Source organism: Narcine bancroftii, chromosome 8, assembly GCF_036971445.1.
Source record: "Narcine bancroftii isolate sNarBan1 chromosome 8, sNarBan1.hap1, whole genome shotgun sequence".
Taxonomy (NCBI): domain Eukaryota; kingdom Metazoa; phylum Chordata; class Chondrichthyes; order Torpediniformes; family Narcinidae; genus Narcine; species Narcine bancroftii.
In genome coordinates this window covers 2746136-2766005 of record NC_091476.1, presented here as the reverse complement: position 1 = coordinate 2766005, position 19870 = coordinate 2746136, and the positions used below count along the sequence as shown (strand labels likewise).

General features: G+C 42.6%; 1 protein-coding gene across 4 annotated transcripts in view; it reads left to right on the top strand.

The window, feature by feature from the left end:
• Positions 1 to 19870, top strand: part of LOC138740243 (mastermind-like protein 2) — a 183550-nt gene that overhangs the window by 122047 nt on the left and 41633 nt on the right. For all 4 annotated transcript variants that reach the window (XM_069892578.1, XM_069892577.1, XM_069892576.1 and 1 more), the window contains exon 2: positions 5602 to 6990. In XM_069892578.1, coding sequence (XP_069748679.1) covers positions 5602 to 6990 — 1389 coding nt within the window. The remainder of the gene's footprint in view (positions 1 to 5601; positions 6991 to 19870) is intronic.

The following is a 19870-nucleotide window of genomic DNA, read 5'->3' as shown; positions in this document are numbered from 1 at the left end:
ACTTCCTTGTTTGAACTGGAAATCTGGAGAATTGCTTCTCTTTCAATGAAGCTACTAACAGGAATCTAAGTTCAGAGGAGTAGCGGAACTGGTTTGAATTTAAACTGCAGCTGAACATTAAAATTGATATTCAAATCCTTCATGCTTCATGTAGTAAAATGCCAGCCGTTGTAGCTGTGTCAGTTTCACAGTGGGTCCAACCTTTTATCAAGTCATTGAGCAACGTTGGAGCATTTGCAATCAGGGTGTGGAGATCCTGTTGAGAGTTGATCTGTTTTATTTTCCTCAGAGATCAGTTGAACTAATTTTGACAGCGAGTAACTGGTTCAAAGTCTTGGTGTACTTTTCTATGCTAAAGATAGGATGTTACAGCTCAGAAAGAGATGAGTAATTGGAATGCAAAACAAATTCTACAGATGTTGGAAATCTGAAATAAAACAAAGCCATTGACCTGAAACGTAGGCTCTTTCTCTCTGTACAGATGCTGCCCCACCTCATGAATATTTCCAGCAATTTTTGGGTTTTTTATGAGAGAAGGAGGCTATTTGGCCCTTCATACCTGTACCAGCTTTTTGAAAGAGTAAGTTAATCAGTTCTATTTTCACCTGACACTGGAAATTTCTCATTTTCAGCTACAAGCAGTTTCCTGCTCAAAACTATTTTAATTTGCTTCCACAACCTTCTGAAGCCATGTCATTGGCATCATCAACATCTATCCTTTGTTCATTTTACTCTTGAATTTTTGGCCAATTATCCTAAATCTGTGTCTTTGGTATTCTGCCTTTCCAGTCAATGGAAAGTGTTTCTTCCTTCTATCCCACCAGAGCACCACTTTCTTTATGCTTTATACTTTTGTAAATGGTTACTTGGTATTGTGACAGGTTATGTAATATTTCATATTGTATATAGATATGTTTTAAAGGAGATAAATTATGAGGTTTTTTTTAGTGTAGGTCACAAACAAATACAAACACTTCAAAACAGATTTCATTAAAAATGCAAATGCTCTGCTCAAGCCAGACAGTCCAGGCTCCGAGTGCCTTTGCAGAAACTTTGAAAAAGGCCTATAGAGATTTCACAACTAGGTGTTAATTGGACCTGCTGTGGAGTAATGGATTATTGTTTTGGAAAGGAACAGATGAATGGACTCGGAAGATTGGGTCCAGAGCCGCAGTCTGTCTGAATGCAGTTTGCGGTTCTAAGAAGGTCATGTGGTTTTGCAAGCAGAGAAAGGCAAACAGGCTTTTCTCTGAGAGAGAGAGAGAGAGAGAGAGAGAGAGAGAGAGAGTGAATTCATTTTGACACTCAGCAACAGCAGCTGGGACTGGAACAGGACAAGCTGGCAAACTCATGGAAAAAAAAACATTTTGAAGATATGTTGTAGTTCAGCCTGTTCGAAGCCCTCGTGGTCCATACAAGAAGGGAGGACTGGCTGCATAATGTTTCACTTGAGATAAGGGAAACAGAAAAGGAACTCTGTGGTGACCTGAAAGAAAAAGAGGTTATCATCTGGAAAACCCTGATGGGGCAAGTTTCTGTGGCAAGACACTGAATTGGCTGATCGGAAGGAATCAGTTTGTGTCCAATGAGCAACAAATCTCTCTCTGAAAACCGACAAGAACCTTCCTGAGCGGTAACCATTTACCTTTCAAGCACCAAAGCCTGGTGAAGATTCCTAAATGTTAAATTCTGTGCACAGTCTAAGAATTGCCTGATACCGGTGAACTTGGAGGAGTGAGAAGTGAGATTGGACTGTGAATCAAAGAACTTTTCTGAACTTACACACACATTACATACACCTGCGCTTAGAATTAGAAGGGGGTTAAGTTAATAGAGATAAGTTAAAGTTTGATCCTGTTCTCATGTTTAAAGATAATTAAAAGCAACTTTTGTTTCAGTAACCATTTGTCTTGATGAATTTCTATTGCTGCTGGGTTTTGGGGTCCTCTGGGCCTGTCACAGTATGTAAGCAAAAGATGAGTCTACCAATGGAGTTGATCACAAGGATAGGTAGAAGATACCAACTTTTAACTTGACATTTGATGAGAAACAGTTTTTGAGAGTCAGTATCTTGGAGGATATTTCCTGGACACTAATTGCATAGTGAAGAAATCCTGCCAGTGCCTCTTCTTCCTCAGGGGTTTGCCAACATTTGGTATGACATCGGAAACTCTGCCAAATTTCTACAGAGGTGTGGTGGAAAGTGTGCTGATCAGCTGCATCGCAGTCTGGTAGGGGGACACTAATACCCCTGAGTGGAAAGGCATGCAAAAGGTAGTGGACACAGGCCAGGACATCACAGGCAACCCCCCCCCCCCCCCCCCACCATCAAGAACATCTACAGGGGAACGTTGCCATCAGAGAACAGCAGCAATCATCAAAGATCCACACCACCCAGCACACGCTCTGTTCTTGCTGCTGCCATCAGGGAAGAAGTCCAAGGGCCACAAGACTCTCACCACCAGGATCAGGAACAGCTGCTCCCCCTCCACCATCTGACTCCTCAACAACAAACTCAATCAGGGACTCATTTAAGGACGTTTTGTTTTTCACTTTACTGATTTCTTTTCTCTCTTGGTATTGCACCAGACAGGTTGTTTACATTTCTTTATTTGTTTACATGTGTACATATCTTCTCGAGTATAGTATTTTTCACTACAAGTAAGTGGCAATTCTGCCTGGCCTGCAGGAAAATGAATCTCAGAGTGGTATATGATGTCGTGTATGTACTCTGACAATAAATCTGAACTTTGATCTATAAGCTTTAAATTTCCATCTTGTAAGTTGAATGTGGCTGGAAACTTTGTTCCTCCAAATTTGGGTCACTTCTATTTGGTCACATTGGACTGTAACTCTGGATTAAGCACTGTTGAGATTATGGTGCAGGATCTCCCCAGATTATGTAGGGGTCCCAGTCCTGACAGCTGCCTTTAAACAGACTTTTCTATCATTGGGAAACAAACTATTTCACCAGAAATACCAAGGTGAGGGGAGGAAAATTTAAGAGAGATGTCAGGGCCAATTATTTTTTACATAGAGAGTTGTGGGAGCCTGGAATGCATTGCCAGGGATGCTGTTGGGTGCTGAAACACTGGGGACATTAACAGACTCTTGGACAAGCAAATGGATGCATGAAAAATAGAGGGTGTGAGGTAGGGAAGGTTTAGATTGTTGAGAGGGTCTATGTGGGTCGCCACAACATCGTGGGCCGAAGTGCCTGTTCCATTTTATAAAATCGCAACATAAAACCTTTCGCCTCAATGGCACTTGGGGGTGGATTTGCAATGAATAGAGTGGGGAAGATTAGTGGAGGGGATGGGAGTTGCTAGCAGCAAGTTAACTGTGACAAATGTTTGTCTGAATGTGGACAAGGTGGAGTGATATGGTAACTGATTGGCTAATCAGCAAGGAAACTTATCAACAGTTTAATAAAAGAAAGTATGTGCTAAGGAAGACTTGGGACCTGCAACGTATGATCGTAGCAGAAGGAGAGTTTTGAAAAAGCATGGGTATCTTTATGAGCAAAAGAGTTTATTGTCACGTACATAGGTTTGATGCACAGACGCATCAAAACCCTTTGGATTATCTGTTTTGTTTCCCTGTGAAGAGATTCAAGAACTATAAAGCGGAGTATGCAAGAGTTTGTTTTCAGGTCTGCCGTAACCTGGGCACCCTTGGTACATAACTTCTCAGTGATCATATTCCTAAAAGCTTCTTAATTACTACTGGTGCTCACAGCAAGTATGGTAGAGTCATTCAGATAATTGGGTCTGAGCCAGATCCTTCTTGGAGCAATCCAAAACTAAACTTGTAGGCCTGCCCTGTTTTTGCATTGTCCTTCGAAAAAGATAGCCTGCTCTTCCCTTTAAAAGATAGGATTGACCCTGCAATAGTAATGCCAATATATGCGAACAACTCCCTCTGGAACATAGAGCTTCCTGGACCTGTTCCTCTGGTTATCCACTTCATCAGGAATACATTGACCTGGTTTCTTGCCGATAATTCACCTTGATGATAAGTTTGTTAAAGATGACCCATTTTAATACCAATTACTTGTTCTGTTTTTGCAGCAGTACTTAATTTCAAGTCACTGGGTGCAAATCATTGAATGGATCTGTACCTTGACTCAAAGGACTTGTGCTTTGTAGTTGAATGTAGAAAGAATGGTCCTTTACTGCAGTATTCAGTTAATTGCTGAATTGAAAATTCTGATTCCGATTACTTTGATTGTCACGTACTAATACACAAAATATAATATAGTAAAATCCACATTATCCGGAATTCAAGCAAATGGCAAAAAAAATTGCAGAAAATAAATAGGTTAAAAATACAAAAGTTTAAAATTGGCAACTCCTAGTGGATGTTTTTCCAATCACACAACATGCAATATCAGGCAACCGGCAAGTTTACTTATCTGGAATCTATCAATCCCTATTGGTGCTAGATACCAAAGGTTTTACTGTTATACACAAAATTCATCAATTTTTGCCTGCCTTAAAGGCACATAAAAAAGCAGCACTCACATGGCCCAGCTCCCCCAACAATAAGAGATGCTGAGTGTCTGTGGATTCACCTCCAGTGCTTCCACAGCCTCTGCAGCCACAGATCCAAACCTCTGAAACTATTAGGTAGCTTTCAATGCCTGAGACCCCTTGGACCCCTTCTTGTCCTCTGCACCCTATCGAATCCCAGTCCCAATATCTAATTCTCATGAGTCAGTCTCCAGCAGCCTGACTGGGTTCTTTAGTCGCTGAGCACCTCACTGGTCTACTGCTATGGTCACCGTCCTGTCGGGTTGTCCCCCAAGGATGCTCTCCTGCTCTAGTGCCCTGTGCTGGTCTGCTGATCCCCTGGAGTTTGCAACATCTCATGGTTTGCTGCCAAGCATGGACCCTGCCTGTAGTTTCTAGATGTTAAAAAAGAACTGGCCTCTTTACCAAGCTGTTTAATGCCTGAACAGGGGTGTAGGCATCATGACCAGGCAATAGAACCCCGCGGAGGAGCACTGTGTCTCTGATCCCTGCTCTCCTGGATCTGCACCAGCAGGCTGCACTCCTGTTACAGCAACTCTGGCAGCACTGCCATTTTGTTTATTTTTTTAATGCCTGCACTCATAAAGTTCTTAACCTGTGAGACTAAAGCAATGGTTCTCAACATCCCACTTTAAGTAACCCCTATGACATTGGTTCTCTGATTAGTAAGGGATTGCTTAAGGTGGGATGTGAGTAGAAAGGGAAGGTTGAGAATCACTGCTCCAGACTCAATTACTACTGAAATATTTTGTTTGAGAAAAATTGTCATTGGCCCATTTGGAGTTATGAAACCGTGCACATAATGAGTCATTTAAGTACGATTAAAACAGTGGTTTTCAACCTTTTTCTTTCCACCCACCTACACCTTAAGCAATCCCTTACTAATCACAGAGTGGTATGTGAGTGGAAAGAAAAAGGTTGAGAACCACTGGACTAATGAATCCTAGGAGCAGCTTTGCCTTTTGTTCTGTGTCGGAGCTGAGCTGTGAAGAATCAATTTGTCTGTGATATGCAATCGTCCAAAGAGACCGATCTTCAATGTTATCTTTTTTATTGCTTTATTTTTCAGCTGCAAGGATCTATAAAGAGAAAGTTGGAAAGCAACGGTTCACCCACCAGTCATGACAAAATCAGTGAACTTTCTGATGGTGCATTCTCGGGTGAAGTTAAAAGGATCTGCCTGGATGATGTCAGTCTTACGATGGGTCAGGGCGACGCACCCAATGCCCTTCGTCCAGATGTGCACAATTCCTCACTGCCAATTGGCCACCGTGGCCAGGGCCTGCAGAATTCTGCCTCCATGGGGTCATCTTTGGGTTGTGTAACTCCAGGTACAAACGCGGGACTCCTGGGTGGAAACCAAGCAAACGGGGGTGACATTACCTCACAGTTTGCCGTGACGTCCAACGCAGAGATGAAACCAAATGTTAGTGATGGACACAACATGTTTTTTGACTCCAAAGCAGCCAACAATATAACCATGGATCCTGACTTGGTGGATCTGTTGGAAGAATTGACAAATATACCGAATTCTCCATTAAACGAGCTTGACATTTTGAGCACCAGGAGTGATCCTCTGAACTTGGGGCTCGTACAAACAAATCAGAGCACTGCTCGGAAGTCATCTCCACAAGCTGGCTCACACTTGGAGAACCCCATACCCAACAGGGAATTTTCTCCCAATTACAGTCAGGCCACTGGGGGTTCTCCTCAAAGGAGGCCACCTTCTGCTGGCACATCATATCCATTATCAGCTCCACCGAATCCAATGCCATTGCCAATGTCATCAGCATCTCAGAGTCAGGGTCCAAGCCAGAGCCAGTTGTCTGGGACGGGTGCCGGCCGGGTTGGAGCCAACTGGCATGAATTGTCACATGCACAGCAGCTGAAGAAGATAGCGGCCAGCCAGCACCAGCGCTCTGTTTCTCAACAGTCTCACCCACAACAAAGTCAGACGGCAAACTGGCCTCAGGTTCCCTCCTCTGGGCCTTCCCCACCTTATCAGCCGGACAAACTTCCCAGTCCCTCCCTGCACCAGCAGGCATTCAGCCCTCCGAATGCAATCCTGCCCACCATCCCTCCCTCCACCAACCCTGCCAGCACGATGCAAAGTTACCTGTACAATAAGGTGCCCTCCAGCCAGCCTGCCCGCATTGCCATGTTGGCACAACAGCAAGCCAGCCTGAGCCAGGGTCCCGTGAGTGAGAACGGCCTGCCAACGGAGCAGCTTTCGTTCAGCAACACCAAACCACTGTCGCATTTTGACCCTGACCTTCCCACGCAGAAGATGCCTTCGGCGGCTGGTGGTCAGAGCCAGCCTCCTGTGGTGCATTACCTGCACCAAGCTCCCGCAGCAGTGCAGCCTTCTCCACAGTCTGGTTCCATTCAGCAGCTTTCATTTCGTAACAAGTTCCAGATGCAGCATCTGAGAATGCAGAACAGCATTCAGCCGTCACCGGTAAGAGAATTTCAGAATAAAACGCTCCAGGTGATCTCCTCTTGAGTTTGAATCTCTTGTAATCAATCAAAGAAAAACCAGTCTGCTGAATTGTCCACCGAGAAAAGCACAAAATACTGCACTTTATTTGAAGCCCAACTCCACAGAATTGAGTACAAAACCCTGGGATGATTGTTCTGACCAGAGCAAGTGTTTAGTTGGTGGATGGACAGCCTTTTGGACGAGATTTTAAAATGTAGCCAAGTTGTCTTCCTTGGGTAAATGTAAAAGATCAGGGAAACAATTTCAAAGGGGAGCATTGGGGTTAACACTGAAGTCCTGGTCAGCACTTCTCCCTAATTCCCTGCAACTAAAGCAAGTCATCACATTACAGGTTGTGAAGTTTGCAGGTTTGCTGTTTACGTCACTGTTTGTAAAAAGCTTTGGTCCATTCTGAAAAGCACAATGTAAATCTAATTCTGCAGATGTCATTATAAAACATGATTGGAAAAATTACAACCTTTTACGAAAAATACACCTGGAAAAAATCATTGCAAAATCATGTACGACAGGCAGAAGGCAGTTTCATGTAATATTACAGAATGTAATATTACAGAATGTAATATTACAGAATATTACATATTCTGTATTATTACTTGACAATAAAGGAATCTTGATTTGCCTTCCAAGAGTGAATGACATGGAAATGTGCCTTTAGTGTTGACCACTGAGGTGATAGCTATTTTCTGCTTCAAATTTCTGCCTTGTAAGTCATATGGTGGAAGAGAACATCCTTTTTCACCAGTGTGAATTTTGCTGTGAGCCATCACCAGATCACAAAACCAATTTTTCCTCCACCTCCCACCACCAAAAGAGAGCCAAGACTTCCTGGTGTTCCATGTAAATAGCTTTCTGCAAATCTTTAAATGGATTAAGGATTTTCCTTTTCCTTTGGAGACAGAATTCTTCATGAATTCTCCGTGTCTTCCCACCTAAGTGGCACACCCTTACACAGAAATGCTAACTCCTTTTGGATTCATTTCAACCAGTTGGAGCTGTCTGGGAATCGGTTGCTCTACTGTTTTTAAATAAGGCATTTCATGGAATGGAAGAAAATATAATAAAAGCTTTGAGCAGTTTAAAGTGACAACAGTATCAAAGGAGCTAGCAAACACCAAGTTTTTTGCTGTGTTTATATGATGTAGCTGTGTGAGGATGCTGTTAAATTTCTGCTGAAATAACTCTCCCTCTCCCCTTTTTTGGAAGCTGATTTGCTAATCCAGCAGCCTGACGGCAGACAGTCAATTGAAATATGCAAAAGAAAATTGGCAATGTTGCTCTATTTCATTGAAATTCACAAATGCCTCTTCGGGAGATTTTCTGGCAGGAGCTGATATCAGGTCACAGTGAGGATTCCCATAAGGTACCCCTTTCAAGCAACCTAGAAGGAAGAGTTCTATCATTCTTCTCTCCACATCAGATGATGTAGGGGCTAACCCCATTTTCACACCTAATCTAGACAATTCTGATTAGCTAAGGCATCAAAGGTTATAGGGAGAAAGCTGAGCAGTAGTGCTGAGTTGGAACGTGGAATGGTTAAATGGCGGGGTGGACTCGATGGGCTGAATAGCCTATTTCAGCTTCTATGTCTTATACTCCAGCATTGAGTTGGAAGGAGTACCACACAACTGGAGGGGCGAAACATCACCAAGGATAAAGGGGCTAATTTATGGGGACAGATGGGTAGGGAGGTTTTGAACATGGGATAACCTATTGAATTTGCTTAAAACAATCAAAGGTATTGGTGCAGCGGGTGGAGAGAAATGGTACCTTCTAGCAAATGGAATTTGGAATAAAAACACAGAAATAGTTTGACACAGACCGTTCACTGTGCTGCAACATTCTATAGTCTCGCATCGTCCATAGGAGGCAAAGATGTATAACTGATGTTTTGGACCTGAGCCCTTCGTCATGGTATAAGTAAAAAGCAGGCAGGCACCTGAATTAAAAAGCTGGGGAGAAGGGAAGAATGGGCAGACCCACAGACAAAAGGTATAAATCGGATGTAGACAGGAGTTAGACCAATCTGGATTGATGTCATGAAGTTCTTCAAAACACAGGACATGGAACATTTTCCCAACCTGTCCCTCACCATTAACCAGCTCCAAAGATAAATGGACTGACATTATCGCAATTCACCATCATAAAAATAATTGTCAAGTATTTGAAAATCAAAGGGTTAAGGGTTGTCAATGGCCCATTTCCTTTGGAGTTATGAAACCGTGCACATAACGAATCAATTAGGGACAATTAAAATAATGGTTTTCAAACCTTTTTATTTACATTCACATCCCACCTTAAGCAATCCCTTACTAATCACAGAGCACTTATGGCTTAGGGAATACCTAAAGTGGTATGTGAATGAAAATAAAAGTTTGAAAATCACTTGTTTAGAGGGATAGAAGCTGAACATGGGCAATTGGGCCCACGAGCCATGCTGTAGGACTTGGTGACTCAATGACTTGATGGCCAAATGGTCTTGCCTTCCTGAGTTCCTAACTGATCATCAACATTTTGCTGACTATGGGACTTTGCTCTGTGCATATCAGAAGCAGGTCTTCCCTGCATTACAACCCTGACTGCTCTTCAGAGTAATTAATTGATGTAACACTTTGGGGAATGCTTCAAGTATGGGAAGGAGCTACATGTAAATCTTCATTCTATTACCAATGTCAGCTTTCAGAACATTACAAAGAATAGGAATAAATTAGAGCCTCTCCCACGACTGTCCAACTAAGGCCAATGTCTCCCCAAATTGCAACTCTGTGCCCCAGATTGTGCGATCTCCTGTAAGCAACAATAATTCAAAGGGCCAAATACTCAAAAGTGCTGGAGAAACTCAGCAGGTCCTGCAGCGCCCATAGGAGGTGCTGGGCCTGAGCCTTTAATCAAGGTATGAGCAAAAAGCATGCAGGCGCCTGCATAAAAGGAGGGGGAGGGAAGAGGGGAGGAGCACAGGCCCACAGGCTCTGGGTGGACAAGAGAGGAAAAGCTGAGAATGGATTGGAGTGCAGAATTGGAGAAAAGGACACAGAGGGGGAGAGAGAAAGAGCTAGGCAAGGGGAGGGGAGCTGAAGGGAAGGAGACATACCAAAGATAGGGAAAAAGAGAAGGAATAGCAGGAGACTAATGGAAACTGAATAAGTTGATGCTAATGCGTTCCTTCACTTGGAAAGGCAGTTTGGGGCCCTCAATGGTGGTGAGGGACGAGGTGTTGGTGCATCTGCAGTCACAGAAGTAGGTACTGAGGAGCCGATTGGTATGAAAGGAGGAGGTGGATGAGAATCATTGTAGTAGAGTCTAAGTGTAATGTTGATCCTAAAATGGAGTGCAGCTAGAAAGGGTGCAGTCGGCTCTCCTCCCCCTCTTATCCTGAGCACTTGGGCAGCAAGCTTCCTTTGGGGAGCTATACAAGCAAACCAGCAGAGAGGTCAAAGTTCACGGCAAGGCAGAGTTTTGAGGGCGAAGGTATGTGGAAGTTAGCCAGCTGGAGAGGGAACAAAAAAGGCATGAAATCGGATCCACATAGCAGGCTGTGGAAACACAGTCCGCAGCTGCTGTAAGGCCTGGAACTTTTTTTTCATGTGCGTGTTCTTGTTGGTTCTGTGAATGGAAAGATGAGCGTTTTTATTTTAACAGAAATGTGCCTGTATAAGTGCTTTTCATTATGCCTGTGACCAGTGTAGTGCCAGCAATATTGGCCTCCAGGTTTCAACCTACACATTTAAAAAGCAATGAGGTAATAAAGAGCTCTTTTTTTTCAGCTGCAGAGACTGTGTTGTCTGCCAGTGTAGAACGAATGAGCTTATGTTCAAAATATTCTTGCTTCCTTTTAGGCTTTTAAGGAATGTCTAAATGTGCTGAGAATGCAGGAATTAAAAAGGAATTTTCACTCCTCCACCCTTCCCACCCCACCACCTTGCAACCCCCCCCCCCCTCCTCTCATCACCGCCCCCCCCTCCCAACTCCCACCCTCTCAAGCCTGATTTTTATAATTGGAACATTTGAACTATGGATTGACTTTTGAAACATATTGGGGAGAGGGGGAGGGGAAGCATAGAGAGAGAGAGAGAGAGAGAGAGAGAGGGAGAGACATGCAGGCAGGCAGACAGACAGACAAAGGGAGAGAGAGAGAGAGAGAGAGAGACAGAGAGAGAGACATGCAGGCAGACAGACAGACAGACAGAGAGAGGGAGAGAGAGAAAAAAAGCACAGGATTTGATTTCAAAGGCCTGTGACAACGAGAATGCCAGACTGCTGGCTTTTGAGGGTTGTTTGCAGCTTCTGGATGAGCGGCAGCCCCTGCAGCTAATTGAGTGCCTTTGAATAAGCGAAAAGAGGATGATGAATCATGGTTGTCTGAGCAGTGAGCTCGAGGTTTGGCTCCTTGTTTTCCCACTAATGTTTCAGCAATGACTTGCTTCATGGCTGTTCGGTTGGTTCTCGTGTGTAGGTCATGTTGCCCCAAGGCTCTGCCTTATATCCTATGTATTTGTATGAATAGAACTGTCATTCTGCAGAGTGGGGAAACTTTGTTGAACCTCTTAGCTTCAGTAGTAGCCTTGAGTTTACCTATTTTCCAAAGAAAAGTTTTAAACTACCCACTGTTTCACTTAAAAAATAATATCCAGCCCTCAGTAGGAAAAAAACCCCAGTGCAAAACAAAAGCTTCAAATCCAATTGGACATTTTGTATTTGGTTTATTCTAATCTGGGGGAGTCATGTTTGGAGCCAGTTATTTTCCAGCAGTGCGTCAGGATCTAATTTTGACGGCAGCTAACATTCCGTGGCACCTCGTGGCCAAGTGATTATGAGGAGTATCTGGCACATGGTTGTTGGGGGATGAGGTGGGTCATTGGTAAGGGGGTCTGATTGTGGTGAGGGTGGAACAGAGGGTGGACTGCGGAGGGTGTTGCCAATCCTTCAACCTCCTATGTTGCACTGCCTCCTGCTGTCTGGCACAGAACTGTCTTTGGATTGAAGTGGGAATCATCAACGCAATTCTCCATATCTCTGTTTTACTTCTTTTCCCTCTTCTGTTGTCGTTCTCTCTCTCTTTCTATTTTTCTTTTATCTCTTCCTTTTTTTCACCTATTTTCTCTTGTTCCTTCTTTCACTTCCCACCTTATCTTCATTCATGACCTTCTCTTTCATGCTCCCTCCATTAATTGTTTTTATCCTACATCCTATCTCAGTGCGCTATTCCTTTACCCTCTATATTGCTCTTCATTGGATCTCTCTCTTACACTTTTTCTCATTCTCTCTCCTCATTTCCCCTTCCCTTTTGCTCTGTCACTCATTCTCTCTCATCCATTCCCATCCTCCCCTCTCACACACACTTTCATACAATCATTCTTTCACTCTCAGTCATTCACTCATTCTCTCTCTCTTTTATACAGAAGTGGGAGAAGTATGGTGAACCCCCTGCTCATGAACCAGAGTGTTCATTGGAAGACAAAAATGTGTTGGGGGAAATCCTTTCAAATTGAACACATTTTAAAGCATTCTCTTTGATCTAATTCATATTTTTTACACCAATGAAGAGTTATTGTAAACCCTGATTGTGTTCAGTTGATTGGCCTTTACATCATTTAGATTTGGAAACTGCCCATGTAAGTGAGCCTATGGCATTAATCCCTGGGACACACTGTCCAGAAATCCTAATTTAGCTGAGTGGGAAGGATGTTGAAGAAGGCTGTTCAGCATCTGTTTTCCCTGCTTGAGAAGACTAAAAACGTTTGGTTGATTTTGCTGAAGAAATAGTTACAATTTAATCGATGCATTTGAAGACAACAAAACAAGGGTGACAATTTCAGACGCTGGTGAGAGGATCTCTGGTTAGTGGCTGATGTTTGATCTTGGTAAAACATCACATAAATATTCCAGCAAGGCAACAGCCTTACTCCCAGTAACATAGCAAGCCAAGCCACATCAAAGTGAAATGAGATACAAGCTTAAACTCTTAAATATACAAATCAAACGTTTCTTTTATCCATTTCTTTTAGCCAGCAGAAAATTGTTCAGTTGGATTGTTTATTGAACAGAAGAGAAAGGTTTTGTAGATGGAAAGTGTCGTTAAAAAGGACAGGAGCAGGCTGCAGGCAAATTGTATTTATCTTTTTGTTACACCATCTAAAAATCACTGGTTTTGAAATGAAAATAAATTTCTGCAAAAAAGCAGAAAGTTAACATTCAATTGCCCGGGTTCATTCTTCAGCTAATGGGAGAAGGACTCAGAAATGGAGATGGGATATTTGGAGAAATTCAGAGATGGTGGGTGGGGAAATGGTGGTTATTGTAAACAGGAACTCGCTCTTGCTCATGAAACCTCAGCTTGTGAATAGGATGCAAAACAGACACAGTTTCATAAGACTGTGTAGGACCTTTGTGTACCCAGGACCCTGGAGATGAATCAGAGCAGAAATATCACTCCAGCTTTTAATGACCAAACCTCACCTCATTAAGACATATAGTATGATCTAATTTTCATTAGTAAATGGACAGGGCTGAGTTTTTTTTAGTAGTTCACTAGAAGTCAAGGAAAGAAATCTTTATTTTAAGAAGTAAAACATGAAAATCTGTAGACACCATGGTTGAAGTAAAAACACAATGCTGGAGAAACTCAGCTGGTCAAACAGCGTCCTTTATAGAGCAAAGATAAAGATGCAGAACCAACGTTTCAGGCTTGAGGCCTTCATCAAGGTTTATTTTGTCATTTTATTTTATCACTTCAACTTTATTTTAAGCCTGTAAAATAGAAGAAGTGTTATGATAATAAGCTCTGTTGAACACTAGGGTTTCAGAATGATTTTCTCACCAGACAAAGTATGTTTCCTGCTGCTATCTCAATGAACACCATACACTCACCAAAACTTGCATTTCCTCAAAAAACATTATGCAATTTTTATTCATGCTTTATTTTGCATTGACTCTGTAATATCAACAATATTTTCAAAGTCAAACATATTAAATTCTACTCTATTCACAGAATTTACTTGCGGACGGGTGTACATTATATGGACTGGATCTGCACAATCTGGCTCCAGTAAAATCGACTAGAAACATGGGTTAGAGCTTGTTGAATTGTTTGGTGAGGGAAAGTGAGGTATAGAATTTCTTCCCAAATCCTGGGGGACTTTCCTCAGTAGAAAATTTAATGGAGAATTCTGGAACAGAGTTTTAGTTAAACACTATTCTGACTTCTGATTGATGGAAAAACTGCCAATAAATAAATCATATTTTAGTCAAATTCTATTTCCAATAAGTGGCATGCGTTTAACATTGATTTTTCTGTTTGCTTGAGATTTAGTTGTGTGGATTGGTGAACTAACCTCACCTATTTTAAACTTCCACATTTTTTTACTATTTATTTTCTGCCATTTTTTGCAAATTAGTCATTTTGCACAGACCATATATGGGACAGAGACATAGAATTATAAAGGAAAGAAACATAATGGTTCCATTTTGAAACTGTTTTCATCTGAATAATATGAGCAATGCGTTTTTCATTTTGAAATAAAAAAACGAATTCACCAAGAAACTGACATTGGTTGTGTTGGCCAAACCTTTCCCTTACGAAGGAAGGACACAAATATCAATCCCTGTCATCCTCTGGGAGACAGGGTGCAAGAAGGGTGGGGTGGCTGCAACTGGTAAAAGGTCATTGCAGGTAAAGTCCCTCAAGCAATGGTGGGTGGGGTGGGGGGGTTGGGGGAGGAGAAGTGACAAATGTAACAATGTACATTGATGGGAAGGTATAGATATGATTGACACTATGGATGTGAAAAGACTGAACAGTTTTCTTTTTGTAAAGAATTTATTGTGAAGTCTATTGTTGGAAAAAACTGATAAAAGGTTCTTGGGGCTGAAACAATGCAGAGGTGCACTCAGTGGATTCTGTTACTGTACTGAAAAATATACAGGACAGGAGGGTGTCCCATGAACCTAGGTTCTTCATGATTACTTTTGTAAAGAAATAGCTCTTGCTAGCTGGCATGATTTCCTCCTCATCCTTTAAAAACTGTTGTACTGTACAACAAGTGAAACAGTGCCTGAATTTAGAAACTCTTCCACCTTAGCAGCCTCTTGATATAATCCTGGGCAGGGAATTTAAATTTGAAAACATCTACTCAGATTTCTTGTAATATGTTCCAGTTGTGCTTCATTTGACTCATCAGATGTCTATGTAGGAGCAATGATTGGACTCCAGTTTTCCCAATTCTGGCCCACGTATAGAACCATAGAGCCACAGACATTGCAGCACAAAAACAGGACTTTCTAGACTGCTCCACCTCATCGCATCAACCTGCACCTGGACCACGGCCCTCTATCCCCTTCCCATCCATGTATCCATCCAATCTTCACTTAAATGTTGAAATCGAATCTGTGTCCACTACTTCCTCTGGCAGCTCACTACACAGTCTCATCATCCTCTGAGTGAAGGCTCTCCCGAATGTTTCCCTTCATCTTTCACCCTTAACCCATGTCCTCTTGTTCTTGTCTCACCCAACCTCAGTGCAAAAAGCCTATCTATACCCCTCAGAATTTTGTATCCTTCCATCAACTCTCCCTCATTCTCCCATATTCCAGGAATAGGGTCCTAACCTGTTCAACCTTTCTGTATAAATTCAGCTCTTCAAGTCCTGGAAACATCCTTATAAATTTTCTCTGTGCTCTTTCAATATTATTGACATCTTTCCTGGAGACATGTGACCAAAACTGCACACAATGCTCCAACTTTGGCCTCACCAATATCTTATGCAATTTCAACATAACATCCCAACTCCTGTACTCAGTACTTCGATTTATGAAGGCCAAAATGCCAAAAGCTTTCTTGACAATCCTATCTACCTGTGACGTCACTTTCAAGTGATTATGTATCTGCATTCCCAGATTCCTCTGTTCCACCGCACTCTGCAGTTCCCTATTGTTTATTATGTAAGTCCTTCCTTAGTTTGTCCTCTCAAAGTGCAACACCTCTCATTTGTCCACATTAAATTCATCCCCTCATTCTGCAGGCCATTTTTCCAGCTGTTCCAGATCCTGTTGCAAGCTTTGAGTGCCTTCCTTGCTGTCCACTACAAATATACTACCCACATTCCCCATGAACTTCCCTTTGGATCTGGAAAGACAATCGCCATGGATAGTCCATGGCTGGTGGTCCTGGAGTGTTGTGGAGAGAGGCACAGGGTTGTAAGTAGTGGTCCTAGTTACAATGTTCCTCTTGAAGCATTTAACTTCAGCTCCGTAGCTCTGTCCTCCAACTGTGTCAGCTGTTAAGGATTTTCCATATAATTGGATGTCTTTCACATTGAGAAGCACATAAAAATTTAAAAATGGTAAATGTTCCATTATTGTCATGTACCATACATGAAATTCTTTAACTTTTGTAAAGCAGACAGAGAATCTCCACTTTGTCCAGTGCCCCTCACAGAAACCTACAGCACCTGGTGTTCCTAGGCAGACTCCCCTCCAAGGACTGACCAGGATTAAATAAAATCAAATAACTTTTAAAATTTAAATAAAATTAAAGCAGAATCAATTGAATATATCTCTAAATAATAAGCAGGGTTCAGATAATGCAGCAAAGTAATTATTCCTTCCTTAATTCTAAGCCCAACTCCCCCCCCCCCCCACCCCACCCACTCACTGCCTTCAGATCCTACCCAGTGCAGGGTCTGTGAGCAGGTTCAGATATGTGTAGGGGTCTGCAAACTGATTGCCATTTACAATGGGAAAATGCTGGCAATTTTGCAGCTAGTGTTGAGAAGATGTAGCAAAATTTGAGGAAGATTATTCCAAAATCAAATCCAAGGGCCCAGGAAATAATTTTGAGGGGGAAATCATTCATGATTGTTCAAAACTGGTACCCAGATAAAAAAAAAACACACCAAGAAGCACCTCTTTAATCGTGTTTGCAGTCTGTGTTCCTGATACCAGAGATGAATTCTGCTCCTCTAACATTTTCCAGATGTTTACAGCTGTGATTCAGCAAACCCCCCCCCCCCTTAAAAAAAACTGTTTTTCCCATTCCAAGCTGAGATCTTTTATTGAATTTTGGATGTCAAATGTGGTTCAGTGGACGGGCTTTTTGGATAATCCTGCATAGATAAACTGTTCATGGCTGGTCAAAGGTAGAGCACTGTCACTGCTCTGTAAACTGAAGCTCAATTCAATGCCTCCATTCCCTGCAGAGAATATTTAAAACTGGAATTACGCAGTCTCCTCCTTTCTCATTTATACTAAGCGATCTTGGTCCCTGGTGGCCAAGAGTCCGCCCTTGGTGGAAAGCTCTAATGATAGCCTGTGCAGCTGTGCAAAATTCACATAGAAACTCCTTTGTTTCTCCTTTCGAGAGAGACCTCTATAAATCGGCACTACATCATAGAAGTTCATAGCGAATCAACCCAAAATTCGGAATCAACCCACTGAAAACATGCCCAATAAGCAAATGTTTGGAAGAAATTTATTAGCAGGATGAGGGAAAGAATAAATAAATCAAGAGTAATTGATTGTGACTTCCCCGAATGGCATATGGTGATTTTGTTTGCTTTCTGTTTACCTCCCTGCCTCTGAAGGAATCTGAATAAATCTATATTTGAATTACAAGTGTTCTGTGCATTTCCACTGGCAGATCTACGGTGCAGGCGTTTCAAATGCAGGAAAAAACATTGCTGTCAAAAGAGTTTTGCTGACAGAACCTGGCCTGTTGGAAGGGGGTTTAATTGTACTAAATTTTAACTTGAACCCCAGAGCTTAGACAGCAGCCTCTTGAAATGTTTAACAGTTAGAACAGGTTGTTTGCTGCGTCTCAGAAAGCATCGACTTCCTGCTAGGAGCGGTCTTGCTGAAAACAATAGTGAGGGGAGAATGCTATTTCAGTGCAGTTAATTTTAAGGGCAGTTGGACATTTTAACATTTAGTTTAAAAGCCTTGATTCCAAATTTGTCAGCTTGGTGGCTTAATCTTAATGAGGTTGGAGAAATAAGCGGACTAATTTTATTTGGTTCAAGCGATGGTGGATTTTTGTGTGGATAAACTTGAACACAAAATGTGACTAAACAAAGATCCTCCATTAACAATGCCTTTTAATATTTTTTTCCATGTCACATTTAATGAGTCTGATAGATTCCTAAGAGAATAAATCCTGGCTGCCCTATTCACAAATGTGTCAGTCCTGGGTTGTACTGGCTTTGCTAATGAACATGTAAACATTGTTCCCCATTTTGTGTTTGTGGATACTCTGAGGGTACAAAATGTCTCCAGTTATACCCTGCGCCTTTGCCTGCTCCAGGACTGGCAGGTTTAAACACTTGTGTTGTATATTGATACCTCCCAGATTTCTAATTATTATCTTTTAACAGTAAGATGGCACGATGTATTACTGATCCTTCCTGTTCTACCCAGATAGATCATTTCCACCAACCCCCACCCCCATGTGCATCTTCCCTCTTTCCCTACTGGAATTCCCCTCAAATCAATGGTGTGTAATAATGAACAAGTAACCCTGACGTGGGGACAGGATCAATTCTGGTTGATGTGAGGATGAGCTAGAGCTTCTGTCCCCACGTCAGTCTGGGTTCTCCCTCACCCCTCTCCCCACGTCAATCTGGGTGTCCCTCACCCCTGTCCCCACGTCAATCTGGGTCTCCCTCAACCCTGTCCCCACGTCAATCTGGGTCTCCCTCAACCCTGTCCCCACGTCAGTCTGAGTTCTCCCTCACCCCTGTCCCCACATAATTCTGGGTTCTCCCTCACCCCTGTCCCCACATCAGTCTGGGTTCTCTCTCACCCCTGTCCTCATATCAGACTGGGTCTCCCTCACCCCTGTCCCCACATCAGTCTGGATTCTCCCTCACCCCTGTCCCCACATCAGTCTGGGTTCTCCCTCACCCCTGTCCCCATGTCAGTTTTGGTTCTCCCTCACCACTGTCTCCACATCATTCTGGGTTCATCCTCTCCCCTATCCCCACATCAGTTTGGGTTGCTCCCTCATCCCTGTCCCACGTCATTCTGGGTTCTCCCTCACCCCTGTCCCCACGTCAGTCTGTTCTCCCTCACCCTTGTCCCCACATCAGTCTGGGTGCTCCTGCAATGTGGTTCCATGTTGGACCAACACAACAAAGAGAGACCTCTGCATTGTAATTCAAGCAATATCTCTTTGCAGTCCAGGAAGCCTTGCTCAACATAATTCTTGAAGTAAAAGCAGTATCCATGAGCAACTGTTGCTGGATTCCAGGAATTTAAAGCTGCTTGAAGAGTCCTACGTGGTACTCTCCGCTTTCAGAGGAATTTTGTGATCTGTATCAAGGAGGAAACTCAATGAACACATGAGGAAGAAAAGGAATAGGTTAAGGTTCAGTGAAGTTGAGCGGGAGAAAAGTTTGTGTAGTGTATATGGGCCAGCTTGTCTGAAAGTATGTCACATCAATTAAATATCTTCAGTCTTTTTTTTTATTTTCCAAAAAATATAACATGTACAGTACAATCAGTACATATTGTACATTCATAGTATTCTCAGGTAAATGGAATCTATCTCATCAAACCAATACATTCTATTTACAAAGCAGCAATGCCATTTGTGCAAAACACGAGATTCTGCAGACAGCGTGGTTGAAGTAAAGACACAACGCTGGAGAAACTCAGCAGGTCGAACAGTGTCCTCTATGAAATAAAGATATGTAACCAGCCTTTCGGTCTTGAGCTCCTCATCAAGGAGTGAGCAAAATGTCGGCAGACGCTCAAACAAATTGGTGGGGGCGGGAGCACATAGGTGGATAAAGGAGGGAGAGCTCACCAGCAAACAGGGGGAGGGGGTAGAGGTCTGTGAATGGAGAGGAAA